We start from the raw sequence: 17,665 nt of genomic DNA, 5'->3' as shown, positions 1-17,665 counted from the left end.
AACTGAGAAAGATGGGCCCTTCATTCAAGGGGGTTGAAGTCTCTCAGAATTGAATATAAGTAAAAACTCAGCTTAGACAAAGATCTTTCACCTAGGAAGACCAGGGAAACCAGTATTTTGTACTTCTGTGGAAGGGCCTGACTGGGAGAATGTTAGCCATATCTGGAAAAAAAATTGGTAAGAAATCTACCTTGGTCCAAGACTATGGCTTGCTGAGTTATGTCTTAGCCACTAGAAAGTGTATTTTACTTTTATTTGCTTGTAACCTTTTGCCTTTATCCATTGTTCTTAAACTCACTTAACCCCTTTTTTTTGTTAATAACTTGTTTTACTTTTAATCTAAACCTGCCTAGTGCTATTGAAGTGACTGCTAGCTCCGGTTAAAGTAATAAGCTGTGCTTTTGTCTCTTTAAAGGAGCAATGAACCTTATTACTTCTCTGAGTGTTCCAGGAGAGGGCTGGACACTTCAGGGCAGACAGTTGGGGGGAAATTTGGGACTTAAGAGTATGTTGGGAGTCACCCTGTGTAACGATGTGGTTCTGGTGGGACCCAACTGAGAGTGCCAATTCAGGACAAATTGCTTAGAGTAGGGCAGTTACAGCCCAAGGTTGGGGTTTTTCCACCTCTAAGGCAAACCAAACCAACCAGACAGAGAGGACTTTGATTTTACCCCACTGGCTAACCACAAGTCACACAAGAAATTGCTTTAGACACTCCAGTTTCCCAGTATTATCACCACCAGTGCCACTCGTTATGGGGACTAATGGTTATGAAAACCAATGCCCCAGTAAAAGAAAAAAGGTTCTTTCGATCCCAAAGGACCAACCCCCAGACCAAATCAGATCTTACCCACAAATCATGCTGTTGCCAATCCTTTAGAATCTAAAATCTAACGGTTTATTCATAAAAGGAAAAAGATATAGATGAGAGCTAGAATTGATTAAATGGAATCAATTCCATATAGTAATGGCAAAGTTCTTGGTTCAGGCTTGTAGCAGTGATAGAATAAACTGCAGGTTCAAATCAAGTCTCTGGAGTACATCCCCAGCTGGGATGGGTCATTCAGTCCTTGGTTCAAAGCTTCAGTGTAGCAAAGTCCCTCCAGAGGTATGAAGCAGGATTGAAGACAAGATGGAGGAGCTGCAGCAGCCTTTTATAGTCTCTTGTCATGTGGCCTCTCTTTCTTTGTTCCAAAGACAAGCAATTCGGGCACATGGCAAGAAAAAACCTTACAGTTCTGTCCGTAGGCATGTTCCTACGTACCTTGCTGAGTCACAAGGTGTATCTGCCTTCTTTCAGTGGGTCAGTTGTATAGCTGATGGTCCTTAATGGGCCATCAAGCAGGCTATGCAATGCTGATGCCAAATTGTCCAGGGTGTCACCCAGAAGCATAGCATAAGTTTGAAATACAGACAGTACAGAGCCAATATTCATAACTTTAAATACAAAAATGATACATGCACCCAGATATCATAATCATAACCAGCACATCACAACCTTGTCTTAGACACCTTACCAGACCCCCTTTATACAAGATCTGGTGCCACTACAGGACCTTGGCTGCAGCAATGATCCATATGGTCCCAGTTCATAGGGAGAAGGTGACCAACCCTCTGTGAAGAAAGAAGTGGTTCCGGACTATTTAGAAAAACTGGACGTGCACAAGTCCATGGGGCCAGATGCGCTGCATCCGAGGGTGCTAAAGGAGTTTGCGGATGAGATTGCAGAGCCATTAGCCATTATTTTTGAAAACTCATGGCGATTGGGGGAGGTCCCGGATGACTGGAAAAAGGCTAATGTAGTGCCCATCTTTAAAAAAGGGAAGAAGGAGGATCTGGGGAACTACAGGCCAGTCAGCCTCACCTCAGTCCCTGGAAAAATCATGGAGCAGGTCCTCAAGGAATCAATTATGAAACACTTAGAGGAGAGGAAAGTGATCAGGAACAGTCAGCATGGATTCACCAAGGGGAAGTCGTGCCTGACTAACCTAATTGCCTTCTATGATGAGATAACTGGCTCTGTGGATGAGGGGAAAGCAGTGGATGTGTTATTACTTGACTTTAGCAAAGCTTTTGATACGGTCTCCCACAGTATTCTTGCCGCCAAGTTAAAGAAGTATGGGCTGGATGAATGGACTGTAAGGTGGATAGAAAGCTGGCTAGATCGTCGGGCTCGACGGGTAGTGATCAATGGCTCCATGTCTAGTTGGCAGCCGGTTTCAAGCAGAGTGCCCCAAGGGTCGGTCCTGGGGCCGGTTTTGTTTAATATCTTTATTAATGATCTGGAGGATGGTGTGGACTGCACTCTCAGCAAGTTTGCAGATGACACTAAACTGGGAGGCGTGGTAGATACGCTAGAGGGTAGGGATCGGATACAGAGGGACCTAGACAAATTAGAGGATTGGGCCAAAAAAAACTTGATGAGGTTCAACAAGGACAAGTGCAGAGTCCTGCACTTAGGACGGAAGAATCCTATGCACTGCTACAGACTAGGGACCGATGGCTAGGTAGCAGTTTTGCAGAAAAGGAGCTGGGGTCACAGTGGACGAGAAGCTGGATGAGAGTCAACAGTGTGCTCTTGTTGCCAAGAAGGCTAACGGCATTTTGGGCTGTATAAGTAGGGGCATTGCCAGCAGATCGAGGAACGTGATCATTCCCCTTTATTCGACATTGGTGAGGCCTCATCTGGAGTACTGTGTCCAGTTTTGGGCCCCACACTACAAGAAGGATGTGGAAAAATTGGAAAGAGTCCAGCGGAGGGCAACAAAAATGATTAGGGGTCTGGAGCACATGACTTATGAGGAGAGACTGAGAGAACTGGGATTGTTTAGTCTCCAGAAGAGAAGAATGAGGGGGGATTTGATAGCTGCTTTCAACTACCTGAGGGGGGTTCCAAAGAGGATGGAGCTAGGCTGGTCTCAGTGGTGGCAGATGACAGAACAAGGAGCAATGGTCTCAAGTTGCAGTGGGGTAGGTCTAGCTTGGATATTAGGAAACACTATTTCACTAGGAGGGTGGTGAAGCACTGGAATGCGTTACTTAGGGAGGTGGTGGAGTCTCCTTCCTTAGAGGTTTTTAAGGCCCGGCTTGACAAAGCCCTGGTTGAGATGATTTAGTTGGGAATTGGTCCTGCTTTGAGCAGGGGGTTGGACTAGATGACCTCCTGAGGTCCCTTCCAACCCTGATATTCTATGATTCTGTGATTCTAAGAGATGGAATGGGGGTGGGGAGAATCAAGGGCAAAACTTCCTTTCCATTCTTGTCCAATTATGGGCTAGAAGAAATGGTCACCTGTCAAAATAAGTAGCAGGACTAATAACCATCTTTATTAGCTTCACCAAACTTCCATCCCCTGTGTACGCAAGAGTGCTCAGGACCCTTTACAGATTTTTCATCATAGTATAAATAGCCCAAAGAATTAAGCACAAAAAGACAGAAGAAATGGTACCTAGAGAAGAGGATGAAGGAAAAGTATTGCAAATAGGAGTGAAAATGTAGCTACAATAACTTTTTTTAAAACCTGTTGTAAAAGAAGAAGTGATATATTTCTTCTTGAAACTCAGCAGGGCAGAGACAAATGTTTAGAGCTATTTTCATCCTTGAGTGGTCACCATGTAAGAGACAATTGCCTGTCAGCCTAAGATTTTACTGGAAACCCTGGAAGGGTATCTAGTGATAATCACTTCTGCCCTCCTGACTGTTGTTCAAAAACTTATTCAACAGTGGCATCGACATTTCTTGCCAGTGTAAAGAAAGTAATTGTATCTGGAGCCTAATGAAAATACAGTGTCATTATCTAGATACATGCATATCTTGCTGAGTTTCAGTAAGAGCTTTATGTGTTTGCAGTTTTTAGTTATTTTCTGAAAAATAGTACTTGGTTATTGGGCTTGGGCGTTTAGTGCCACCTTAGAGTACAGCAAAAATCAACCACTATCTTGAAGGATTTTTCCTCTTTTCTTGATCCTAAACAGTAAAGAGACAGTATGTCATCTAGGTAATTACACTAAGCTGAATGGATTGCCCTAGGGTTCTGGAAAAGGTCTCCGTCTATTGTAAAGCAAGGCTGTAGTGATGAATAGAAGACAGAGGACCTGAAATAGATCAGCTAGAGGGACAACTGAAATGGCTGTGATAAATAAGAATATTGGTATTAAATGAGTTGGTGGAAAACAGCATTACTATCAGACATTAGGATAGACGCTTTAAAGTGAAACAGTCATCCCGTGTTTTAGTAGTCAAACTATGAATTTCCAGTGAAGAATTAGTTTTCTGAGACTGTATCTGCACAATTCATATTTTTGGCTTTATATTGAAGGGGAATAAAGCAATGTCCAGTTCAATTTATCTGCTGCAAATATATTTGCCTATTCCAGAAAATTACCTGGCATGATATTTATACTGCAGCAATAATAAAAGTACAGTACACTCACTTATGCACTGGTGTTGCAACTTCACTGCTGAAACGAGAGGACTAGAGGCCATTGTGACAGGGTCCCCAGGGTGCAACCTGGACTGTGGGACAGTTGAGTCCTCCAAACCCACCAGCCTGAGCTGTCTCATGCTATGAGCTAAGATCAAGCTACAAGCCTCTGACAGGCACTGCACTTACATAGCCATCCACAGGCAGGGACACACCCGGCTGAGTTACATAAACGATCTCTCAGCCACTCATGAGCTTCAGCCAGTTCCCCCCACTCCAACCCTACACCCCAGAACTGCACCATCTTGCACTGGTCAGAAGCCTGACCAGTGTAAACTCTTTACTTAGTTGGCCACTTCTTCATAGGAAAGTGGACATGCACTTCAACCAAAAACAAACTGTTTTAGGTAAAATATAAAACATATTTATTAAATACAGAAAGATTTTAAGTGATTATAAGTAGCAGGCATAGAGATCAAAGTTGGTTACTTAAGAAATAGAATTTAGACTGCATTTCTATTTTTAACTTTAACATACTAAGCAAGATTTGAATCAAGAAGTTTCTCATCCTAAGATCAGATATTACAGGCAGATTACAGTTCCTCAATATTCAGACTGGTCCCAGGCTGGAAGGAAGTGCAGTCTCCCTAGTTCCAAGTCTTTGTCTTCCAGGTGTTGAGATGGGGGTGGGGGAGAGGACAAGTGATGTCACTGACTCTTTATACCTTCTTTCAGCTGCTAGAAAGATACTTGCTGTGACATGGGGATCAGGCAGTTCCCATTGGTCAAGCAGTCTCCATTGTGTTACATCCCTTGTCTAAAGAGCCTCTGGGATAGTGGATTCTTTGTGATCAACACCACCAACGCCTGTCTGACCCTCCTTTATTGCAACCGAAAGGCTGGCTGTGGGCATCTCCCAACCTCACAGCATGTTTCAGTAGCACATATAGCAATACTTCATAACTTCACATACACCGATAGCATATACAATCCAACAGGATATTCATGTTCAGCAGATCAAGACTTTCAAAATGACACCTCACAAGTTATATTTTGTACAAAACATATCATCATTATATGACAGTAGTGAATATGGGAGTTCCAGGGTGCTACTTTGAGGTACAGAGTGCCACAGACATTAACAAATGCATCCATTTTGTTAGATTGTGTTTGCATCATGTAGTTGTAACAGTAATGGCTAACAGATGGGAACATTGCCACTTTTGGGGGGAACTGTCTTTTTCAGCTGCATCCTTCCCTGAGCAATCAGCATTCAGTGGAATATTGTTATTTTACAATTAACCTTTAATTATTCCATTTCTCTCTACGATTTGTGATGGCAAAAAAATTGATACAAGAGAACTGTATATTCCAACACATAAGCAATAGTGGTGTATTTGTCAGGTGCTCTGCAGCATATCTGTACAATGTTAATGAAAGTGTAGTGAAAATAGCTGCCCAAAGCTAATTATTTGTTTTTTTAAAACGGTCGGAAGAATAAAAAAACCCTGCCATTATACAGTAGCTTTCACCAAAAGATCAGAGCATTCTGCAGACTCTACCTACTGATATGCAAACTTGATCCAGGTCTGTTGGATTGAAGGCAAAGCTATTTCAGCAACATTGTACAGTAGCTTTGGGCTGAAAATGAATAATACTTTATATTTAAGCTTCTTGTGAACGGTCTGCAGTTTTGAACAGTGGCTCAAATAATCTCTTCATATACAATAAGATTACGTTCTATGGAATATCCTATTGAATACTGTTCTAAGTAAGAATTAGATAAACCTGTATAAAAAATATCAGTAAGTTGGTGGTGGTGGGAGGGGGGTTTAAATACTAAAAGAGAAACTTGGAGCACTTCCAAAATTATTGGGATATCTCCAACTGTGTACTAGGTACTTGCACAGTCACCAAATCTGATAGAGCTCATATTTGGAGTTATTCCTGTTCAGTTAGCACAAACACACAAATTGTGGTTAAAGTTGCATTAAAAGCTTGATCGAAATTATTGTTAAATCAATTGTGACAAAATATTTTAGATTGTGTTGGCTTTCCCTCCCACTTAGGTTATAAGGCCATTGGCTTTATACAAACAGATTCAATAACCAAGGGTTGTATATTCACATTCTCACCAGATATTATAGTAATATTAATAAAGCAAAACACTTCACACAGTTACTCACTAGGGCCTTCAGTGGGACTGTTCATGTGCTTAAGTATTCAGATGCTCAAGTACCTTGCTGAACTGGGGCTACAAGAGCCATCACATCCTCTTTCAAACTACAGTAGCTTTTATGGCAGCCATTTTAAGAGTGTAGTTTGTGTACCAAAAGCCTAATGAAAGTCACCCAGCTATTTTGGAACATAGGTAATCCCATCAAACATAGGATTCCTTGGATGACTGGGATGCCATCCATACATTGTTGTTCATTGTAAACCTACTGAGATATTAAATAAGAATGTCTTAGTTTAACTGTCTCTTGGTTTTTCTGACTTGAATTTACCGAAGCAAAGTATAGTTACTACTTTGACTTCATAAGGTTCTTCCTCTTTTGATTCACTAAACGGTAGAGCCTTGGAAAACTTTATATAAAATGTGGGTTGTTACAAACACAGAAACCCATTTAATTGGCATATTTGTATTGAATAATCCAGTCAGATCACTCCACTCTTGAAATTAATCTTTATAGTCATGTCCACCAGCACAATATAGAAATAATTTAGTTCGGTTCCCAGGTCTTACTTTCCATCATCCATTTTCGACTGTAGCACTTTATCATATTTAATTTGAGATGACAGAATGGCATTTTGTCAAACATATGTTCTGGGTTGTTAACTCAAAACTTACCATTTTGAATCTTGCTCAGAAGGTTCGCCCGTACATTGCTGATGGCAGATAAACACTCTTGGACTGAATTGAGACTTTTATTAAACTAGTTATATTTTAGGAGTTAGCAGATTTGAAATTCTACATAAGAACAGCCAGACTGGGTCAGACCAAAGGTCCATCTAGCCCAGTGGCCACTGCCAGGTGCCCCAGAGGGAATGAACAGAACAGGTAATCATCAAGTGATCCATCCCGACACCCATTCCCAGCTTCTGGCAAACAGAGACTAGGAACACCATACCTGCCCATCCTGGCTAATAGCCATTGATGGACTTGTCCTTCATGAACTTAGCTAGTTCTTTTTTGAACCCTAAGTTCTTTTTTGAACCCTAAGATGATGGAAAGTAAGATACAAAAATTCTGCAGCATGGTGTCCTGTCTTGAATTAGCTTTAGACCTCTAGCTTGCCTCTGAGATGTGTAACTTTAATAAACCTTTTCTTTGTGGAAAATTTGTTCTTTTTGCATTTCTATTTACATATTTGTACTGTACTCATCATAGTATGACACACATTGTGAGTAAAAATGTTAATAATCATCTAGTAAATAAGAAATGCATCAGTCAGCATTTTCTAACATAATTAAAATGTAAAAATAGACTCTGAATAAATGGATGAAGCTAAAATTGCTTAACTGTATAAATTTACTGTGTCCTCATAGTTAGCAAAAAGAAGCACCAAAGTTAGTTAAAGGCTATATTTAATTGCTAATCAGCATTTCAACCATTACCAGTGAGTGAGAATCAACCTTTCTTGAGGAAAATAACTGAAAAGTACAAATGCAAACCAGAATTCAAATTAGGGATTTTAATCAAGGGGTTTTGCTTGCTGATTTAAATCAATGATTTTAAGTCACTTTGATTTAAATCAGTCATCCCCGCTCTTTGCATAGAATTTGTTCATCACCATTTCCAACATGAGTTTTAAGTATGGACGTCACACTGCACAGGCAGATATGACCCAGAGTTATTTGCTGTAGGTTTATTTTCTTTTCCTAACTAGCTACATTTATGTACTATCAGAGAATCTGAGCAAGTTGGGCAAAAATACCCAAGTGGTCCTAGTCAAACTGCCTTTTGTGTAGTCTCTATTTATTCTTACTATCACTAGATTAAATGGTTCTGTAACTATATTTATTCAGAGCTTGCTGCGAGATACTAATTAAGTTGATCATAGGTGGGGATTCCCCAGGGATTTTTCAGGTGCCATTCCATGTCTTGTTTCCTCTTGAAAGAAAGTATTGCAAATGTAGTACCAACCCATACCTATGGGAAGGATAAAAACCACTTACTGTGTATTTTATACAATTGCCATTCTCTGCACACCCTTCCTGGGAGAAATCTGATTTTTTGTGTGTGTGAAATTGTGGATGAACTGCAATACAGCAAAATGTTATATCACACAAGGCTCTGTTATGTCAAGTGAACAGACATAATGTCATGAGATTTTGTTCCGTTCTGTTTTAGGGTGTAAAGTACCTCAAATAACTAAGCAGTTGCAACCAATTAAGGAAATGCCACAAATGAGCAGTAACCATGGAATGGGACAACTACAGTGTGTATCATACAAAATTAAGTTTGATTTCCAACTTCCTAGTGTGCACCTGTTCATTCTAGTTTTATATTGAAGAACGTGAATTAGTTTTATAGCAAAATGGTCTCCCATTGACATCCCTGAGAGAACACGGCACTTTGAAGATACTTTTCAAATGTTGTTTTCACCCTCGTTTAGTGGCTTGTATTCATAGGCCTTGTCAACTTTATTCCTCTTCAGATCTCATCTTATCTCTTACCTTTGCCTTCATTTCTTTGTCCCTCCACTGCTCTGTAACAAACTACGTATTATACGTCATTCTGTTACATAGTTGTTGATCTAGTATCTGGTATTGTTAGAGCATCTTTAATTGCATTAGCAAATCTAAAGCATTTTGTAATCTGGTTTTATGAAAGGTTTTTTCCCTGTCAATACTGATTTTATCCAGTGCTGTAGATTCATACCAGCCTTCATATTGTGATACTGCAAATCTGCACCAAAAAGGGATTTTAGGGGGTTGTTTAGAAAAATTCAGATCAGTTAGATTCTTCTGCTATATTGCTAAAGTTGGGTCAGTTTAGATTATATCACAGTCCCATCAGGTTCACGTGGAGCTCTCCTTGGAAAGGATGGATGATCGAATGGTCAGGGCTCTAGCTCAGGTCCTTGGGAGACCAGAGACCTTCTATTTGCCGTTCTGCAGCAGACTTGTGTGTGAAGAACTCATGCAAATCGCTTTAGTGTCTCTGCCTCCGTTCCCCATCTGTAAAATGGGGATAATAGCACTTCCCTATCTTACAGTGGTGTGAGGATAAATACATTTAAGATTTTGAGGCATTGAGATAGCACAGTAATATTGGCCATACCTGAGAGAGAGAGCCACCAGCTCCTTGTGGGGAGCGGGAGTGGCTGTGGATCCAAGCCTTCATGGATCTCCTGGTTCCTCTCCTGCCCATCCCCTACCACCATCAGAGCCAGGCTATTTATGCTGAAGTTACTCTGCCACCTCCATGGACTAAGTGGTATATAGGAAAAATATGACCTTGCAAACTCCTGCCCACATCCATGCATTTCATCCAACAGAAATGAAACCAGAATTAGTGTGACACTTTCCGGGGTACCCAGGGTTGTGACGCACCTCACTACCACCTGCTCTTAGCGTGGGGAAGGCTTGTCTGCGCCTGCCATATGTCAGCTCTCTGACTCTCTGGGACACAGGCAAAACAAATAGAGCTCTTTAGGACTACACAGACTCTTCTGTCCCTCTGCAGGTTAGCAATAGGCACCCTCCAGTCCCCAGTTCCTCCAAGCATCTCCCTGGAGTGTCCAGGCCATGGTACTTGACACACGTGCATTATTTGCAGACTCACTGCTCCCAAAGGAACAGTGCACCCCGCTTACCAGTTATACCTCAATCACCACTCCTCTTTACGCACAACACTTATATTGGCTTATAATGCAAACAAGCAAAAGTTGATTTGACAGACTACAAATTCTAATGAAAGCAAGTAGAAGTATCGGAAACATGTAAAATATTACATTATACTATATTACACATAAAATAAAAACCTAGCGTGCATTCCAGAATCTAGTGTACTTAGCTAGTTATTGTCATGTCTTTTAGAGCAAAAACTCACCTGCAGTCCTGCTAGCACAGAACAGACAGGCTTAGCTGTTATCTTCCCATTCATGAGCCATGCTGTCCTTTTTCCTCCTTGGTGGAAAGATGTAGGAGGGTACCTCTGCCCGCCACCCCACATGTATGCCAATAATCTATTGTCTTTACTTGTAAACGATACTCCCCTCCTGCTCTTTTTTTATTTCCTGTAAATTTCCTCTCCAAGATTTCACAGTCTCTTGATTAGCATTTTGGTTCTGTATGCGAATAGACCTATATTGTGAAGGGGACAACACACAATGCCCAGCCAGGGAGACAAGTGCCTATTACCCCTTTGCCTAGAAGGAACTGGTCTGAAGCACGTTGCCTCCTGTTTTACCTGCCTTAACTTCAAGGGTTTGAGAATGTAATTTCCTGTAAAGATACATAATGCCTTAAATATTATCCATACACACATTTAGAAATGATTATGATGACCACTGGGATACTGGCTCTTGGTCCTGTCCCCACATGCCACCTTTTAGTGAATTATTCTGCATAACCTGACCCAGGGGATCCCCGTGCATCCTTTGGTGTTCTCTGCCAATTGGCACACATCCTGGGTCACAATTAGTTTTACAATTCATTAGACAAGGTGGGTGAGGTAAAATCTTTTATTGGACCAACTTCTGTTGGTGAAAGATAAGCTTTTGAGCTACACAGAGCTGTTCTTCAAGTCTGGGAAAGGTACTAAGAGTGTCACAGTTAAATCCAAGATTGAGCAGACCATTTAGCATAAGTAGTTAGCACATATTCTAATCTAAGGGACCATTCAAGATTAATGTATCCCTTATTTAGCTGTGACACTCTTAGTACTTTTCCCAGACCTGAAGAAGGGCCCTGGGTAAGCTTGAACGCTTGTCTCTGTCACCAATGGAAGTTGGTCCAATAAAAGATATTTCCTCATCCACCGTCTCTCTAATACCTGGAACTAACATGGCTACAACAACACTGCATTTTACAATTCATGTCAGAAATTAAGGAATTATTAAAAACAAGCACCAATCTGAACCCAAAGACCAGGCATCGTTTTCTGTACTTTGATCCTTCTGATTTTTGTGATCAAAACTACTTTTCCAGTAACTCTAACGTGGACTATGTTTTCTTTGTAGGTGGCAGACTGCGCTTGGGATGAATTAGTGAAGATCTATACCCCATCATGTCTGGCAGCTCCTGTGTAGCTCCCCACTTTGCTCAGTGAAGAAAGAGAGCTGACTTGGCGGGAAGCTTTCTCTGCTCCCAAGAAACTAAATTCATACTAGATGTGTTGATAATGTGGCTTTAATCCTCATGTCTCTTTTTAAATACGATTTGTAGTTTTAACTGAAGATGTTATGCATTTGAAGATACATTTTCAGTGCAGCATGTGGGGACCCGTATTAAGGCTGGTTCAACTGTACAAACAGTGCTTAAGGCAGCAAAATAATGCCTGGGTGATCAAAGGCTGGCAGGGGCAGACATTTTGCTGGGGGCAGTGCCAGCCAGGTTTGTCTTTGGGGGGTTACATGGGTAAACATCTTGACAGTGGGAGATGTGAATCAGATTTCCGAATCCTGATAAAGAATAAAGACAAATGGCAATTTATTTTGAGATACTGGCGCTATTTTAAAAAAAAGAGGGGAGGCGTATTTACTGTAAAATAATGCAGCATCAACTTGAGGCTTGTGTCACTCAGTTGATTTGATATTGATACGTTTTGCTCCAAATTCATGTCGCATTATTTTCTTGTGTAATATGATGAATGCTGTTGATAGACCGTTAATGTCACACTATAACAAGCTGCTTCCTTTGACCTTTTTGTTCACTGTTTCATGATGGCACAAAAGATTATTTCCATTTAGTCTTTATATTCCCCATAGGTTTTCAGATAAAAAGCTTGATGGAGGGTCATGCCAAAAGAAATTCTGTTTTAGATTATGCTCAGAGATCACAAAATAGAGACACATTGTGATGGGAAATCCTCAAAAGAATTAGGCATTCTTTTTTTTAATGCTTATCCAAACTTCTTTGCGGCTGTCACACAGACATTGTAATAATCCTCACCTGTGTCAGACCCCTTTACCTTCAGAGACTCCTTCGCAGGGCCCAGCACTTTCGGCAGCCTCTTTGCAGTGCCCTAACTACTACTGAACTCAAATGTTGTATGCTCCCAGGTAGCGTATCCCAGAGTTGGTGAGATTTGCATTAAGCCTTGGCCAAATGTCTGAGGGTGCCCAATCTGCTGGAGCATTTGAAGATACAGGGTGGGGAGAGAGCATTCAGAGAAGGAACTGGATCTTATTTCAGAGTTACAGGTAAAGGAGGAATGTGTCCTATTTTAGAGATAGGAACCAGGGGATACTGGACAGCCATGCACAGACAGCTGTGCCTAGATTAGGAGGCCAGGTGAAATATGAAATTCTTTTCCACTTCTGAGATGTTTGGATTCTGCATGATTCTTATTTTTTTAAAATCAGGTGATCTGTTCCTGCATACCACGCCCAGTAGCTGAATTAGAAACAAAAGTTTTGATTGTGCAGTGTTATAAAATATGACAGATTTTAAAATCATGATGCTTTTTCATTTTAGGTGCTAAGAAATGAGACAACCATAAAGCTATGCTGCTTATAGCTTTTACTAGTACCATGGGCCATAAAACCCATGCCTATGCATTAAAATTGATTATTTTTAACCTTAACAGTCCTTTCCTTTCATCTCCCTTTTCTGCTTAATATTCAAGTAACATGTCCGAGTGGGTGGAGGTCATGGAATATCTGTATATATTGTGTGTAAGTATGGAGTATATTTTTAATCAGATAAGATATACTGTTATACTACATCCATTTGAAAGCTAAACATGGAAAAGCCAGTATGAGGCTACAAACAATCTCAGCCTTTCATCTGAGATGTCATTAGCAGGATGAAAAGATGCTTTCAGTATGTAACCAGTACATCCAACAAATGGATTAAACTTTCACCTTAGCTACCTCCTTCCCCCCTTGTGCACTGTCTAACTTTCATTTAAGAGCTGCTGAGTCAAGATTTTACTCTCTTGAAAAATGGGTGAACCCAAAAGCTCAGTGTGGCTTTTAGCCTTACCTTATAATCTCTAACTGGGAAGAATGTGCTGTTATAAACATTTTTGCAGTGCAGTGAAAAATGTTTCTTTGTCAGTAGTGTAACTAATTTGTAATTTTCAGGGTATGCTTGCTACACATGTTCATTTTAAGAAATTGCTTTTAAGGATGACAGCACTATCTTCTAATTCTTCACTAGTTATATTCAAAATAGACCTTTAAGTACAAATGTCGTGAACATTTAATCCATTCTTTCCATTTTTAAGGACAATTTTTAGTTGTTAGTGCACAGGCTTTTTCTTGAATCAAGTAATATTGTCAATTTAAAAATAAAAGTATTTATTGCTCTAGTATGCTTAAATTAATGGCACACTGTGGTAAATAATAAGTTGTTAGTATCCTTGGAAAGACTATTATACTTATTTTACCAATAACATCCTAGCAGTAGTGATTAGAAAGGCAAATACAGTAAAAGTATGCTTAGGGAGACCTTGTAATACTCATAATGAGTAGTGTCTTTTAGGTGAATGGTAGAGATCGTATTTTCCTCAACATTGTTGGAGACCCTCTTATCTTTTATGTAACTTTTTCTAATTGTATGTGTGATGGGTTCCCCCCAGGGTGCCACCTGGAACTGGGGTACCACTGAGCCCCCGACCCACCAGCCTGGGCTCCCTCTCACACTGTATTGCTGTGACAAGCTGCAGCACCCTCCAGCCTTCACTTTCACCAGTATTCACACAGGTAGGGACACACTTGCCACAGATACACACCGGCTCTCTTAACCACCAGCTTCCGAGCCTCGGACTATCCTGCCCTGGTCAAATCTGGCCAGTATATGGGTTTAATACCCGGTCTGCCTCTCCCTCAATGTGACAAGAACAATGCACACTTCCAGTAACCAAGCAGAGATTTTCCCCAAGCACTCCAGTCAAAGGTCACTGGTTTAGATTAAAATAAAAACAAGTTTATTAACTACAAGAGAGAGATTTTAAGTGATAGCAAACAGATCAAAGCAGATTATTTAGCAAATAAACAAAAAACACACTAAGCTTAATATACTAAATAGATTGGATATGAATTAGCAGATTCTCACCCTGAGACATGATACAAGCAGGTTGCAGATCCTTAAGGGGATCTTGCTTTATGGCTTGGAATCCCCAGTTGTTTCATACACAGGTGGGAACCATTTGTTTCAAAACTTGACCAGTCCGGTTTGTGGAAAAATACTGACATCTCAAAATGGAGTCCAGAATCATGTGGCCTGGTCACATGTCCTTGCAGTGTTATAGCAGCCATTGCTTACAGGCTGGCCAAAACACCTACAGGAAGGTTAAGCTATTCCACAGTCCATTGTCTTTGCTAATGGGCCCATTTGAAATACAGCTCCCTAGTCAATATTCATAACTTCAGATACAGAAATGATACATGCATACAAATAGGATAATCAGGTTCAGCAAATCATAACTTTTCCAATGATATCCAACATGACTCATCTTGCATAATTATGCTATGATCATATAATATCACTATGAAGAATATGGGGTGCAATTTCACAGTATGTGACTTCGTTTTGATAAAGTAGTGCTATTTAAATCTGTTCTGCTTGTGCAATCATGTGCCAAGAGTGCAAGTGTCCTCACTGTTCACTACTATAGACTGGCCTTCAGTTCTGGTGTTCCCCTACATGTTCCCTTCACAGTGAGGGAATATGATAAAATGAGGTTTCCTTCTGTGGTAGTAAGGAGGTTCTTGAATTCTACCACTCTCAAGGCTAATTTTCAGCTTTACTTTGGGGGGGGAGGAGAGAACAGTTTCTACCATTTTCATTGCAGAAATAACAAACATTGCTGTGTCCACACACACACACACTTCACTCATTTGTGTGTGGTATTAAAACTTTTGGGGGCACATCCCATGATACTTAATAGTTCAGTAACCTGAGCCACGCTGATTTTTTCCCCAATGAGTTACGTGTGTTCCCCATGGCATATGGGTGGAATTACGGGGAAGCATGGGAGGACTAGCAGCACTCTAATGACACTAGGCCTGTGTCCACATTGCAGAGTGGTCATGTTAGCTGACAAGTTGTGCTCTCCTGAGCTGTAACTGGCCAGCCACCTTGTGTTAAAAACAACACTGCACTCGGTATTTTGTGTGTGGATACAGGTAGAGTTAGGGGCAACACCTGAGTTATAACTTCAAGTTAACTTTGCAGTGAAGACAAGCCCTGAGAGGCAGCACATGCTATTGTGGATTAAACATGGGACTGAGAGTTCCTGTGTTCTGAAACCTTGAGCAAGCCACTCTACACCCGACTTGTAGTTTGTTAGTCTGAGGCACCAAGAAGCATCCTCATCTGATATTGACGCCCCTGGCTGAGCCATTTGTTACACACACCAGCAATTTAGGTACATTAAATCCTGGGTTACTCCCATAAGCCCTAGAAGTGGCTGTGGCAAAAGTGCTTTTTTCAGCTGCACCTGGTGAGAAGAGTGGGACCAATGCAGACTTTGTCACAATTATCCACACATTTGCCACCTCAAGATTAGATTTCTGCAGTGTGCTCTACATGGGTTTACATCATGAGACCATTAGAAACTGAAGCTGGTGCAATATGCCATGGCCTACTTATTTAGTGGAATTTTCATGCCAAGAGCACATAAACCAGGGCTCTGGGATCTGCAGTGGCTTCTAGTAAGTTTCTGAATGAAATCCAGTATGTTAACCTATATATAGATCCTTACCCATCTTGGCCTGTTTAACTTTGTGAGTTTGTGCCTCTCTTTATACTGGGCTGCTGACATTGAGCAGTGAAGGCATTTGAGCTGGAGCACCTTTGCTATAACAGGGAAGGAGCTGCTCCTGACAGGACATTTTGTCTGAAAGCTCTTAGGTTTTGGCCAGGGCCGGCTCTAGGTTTCTTGCTGCCCCAAGCAAAAAAATTTTTGGCTGCCTCCCACCCCAGCGCTGGGCTCCCCCCCGCCCACCCTCTGCTGCCCCAACCCTGGGCTCCCCCCCTCACCTCCTGTCGCCCCAACCCTGGGCTCTCCCCCCCACCCCACCCTCACCCTGTCACCCCAACCCTGGACTCTCCCCACCTACACCCTGCTGCCCCAACCCTGGGCTCTCCACCCCACCCGCACCCTCTGCCGCCCCAACCCTGGGCTCTCCCCCCCCTGCACCCCCTGCCACCCCAACTCTGGGCTCTCCCCCCCGCACCCTCACCCCCTGCTGCCCCAACCCTGGGTTCTCCCCTTCACCCCGCCTCAACCCTGGACTCTCCCCCCCCACCCTAACCACACCCCCTGCTGCCCCAACCCTGGGCTCTCCACCCCACCCGCACCCCCTGGCACCCCAATCCTGGGCTCTGCACCCCACCCGCACCCTCTGCTGCCCCAACCCTGGGCTTTCCCCCCACCCACACCCCTTGCCACCCCAACTCTGGGCTTTCCCCCCCTCACCCCACCCTACCTGCACCGCCTGCCGCCTCAGTGCTGGGCTTCCCCCCACCAGTGCTGACTCCACCCACTCCCCCCTCACCTCCAGCCAGTCCAACACTGGCAGGGTCAGGGTAAGCAGCAGGGGCTCCCGGGTCCCTCCAGCCGGGGCTCCCACCTCCAGGACCGGCCGGGACCGGGGAGGACAGAGCTGGGGGACCGCCCCGGCAGGGGGCTGAGAAGCCGGGGCAGGGCAGCCCCAGAGGGAGTGGAGCCCCGGAGAGCAGGACGCAGACCCCGCACGGCAGCGCCCCGCCCTCTATGGCCCTGCTGCTTCTGGCCACCCTGCCACAGTCCCTGGGTGGCTCGGCCCGCTTTGCCCAGCCCCGGCTGCGGCACTGGGGGGCAGCTGCCCTGCGGCACCTGAAGGCGGCTCCGTGTGCCCCGAGGGGTGGGCCCCCGCCCAAGTGTCCCCCGCTCGGTGCCCACCCAGCCATAAGGTGTGGGCGCTGCTCCCCGATGCGAACCGCAGCGGCCCCAGGGCGCCCCCAGTGCAGGATGCGCTGCTGCTGCCAGGGCCGGCTCTAGGCTTTTGCCACCAAAGTGCAAAAACAAAAAACAAAAAAAGAGAGGCTGGCTGGAATGCCGCCCCTGAAAACGTGCTGCCC

The 17,665-nt window shown here is 42.9% G+C and overlaps 1 protein-coding gene across 1 annotated transcript in view; it reads left to right on the top strand.

Annotated features, from left to right (window-relative positions):
* PEX7 (peroxisomal biogenesis factor 7) overlaps positions 1-13,731 on the top strand; it is an 88,344-nt gene extending 74,613 nt beyond the window's left edge. The window contains exon 10 of the mRNA XM_054023196.1: positions 11,614-13,731. Coding sequence (XP_053879171.1) covers positions 11,614-11,682 — 69 coding nt within the window. The 3' untranslated portion in view covers positions 11,683-13,731. The remainder of the gene's footprint in view (positions 1-11,613) is intronic.
* The last annotated feature ends 3,934 nt before the right edge of the window (positions 13,732-17,665 follow it).

The sequence above is a fragment of the Malaclemys terrapin genome, chromosome 3 (genome assembly GCF_027887155.1).
Source record: "Malaclemys terrapin pileata isolate rMalTer1 chromosome 3, rMalTer1.hap1, whole genome shotgun sequence".
In the NCBI taxonomy this organism is placed as follows: domain Eukaryota; kingdom Metazoa; phylum Chordata; order Testudines; family Emydidae; genus Malaclemys; species Malaclemys terrapin.
This window is presented reverse-complemented; position numbering and strand designations above follow the sequence as displayed.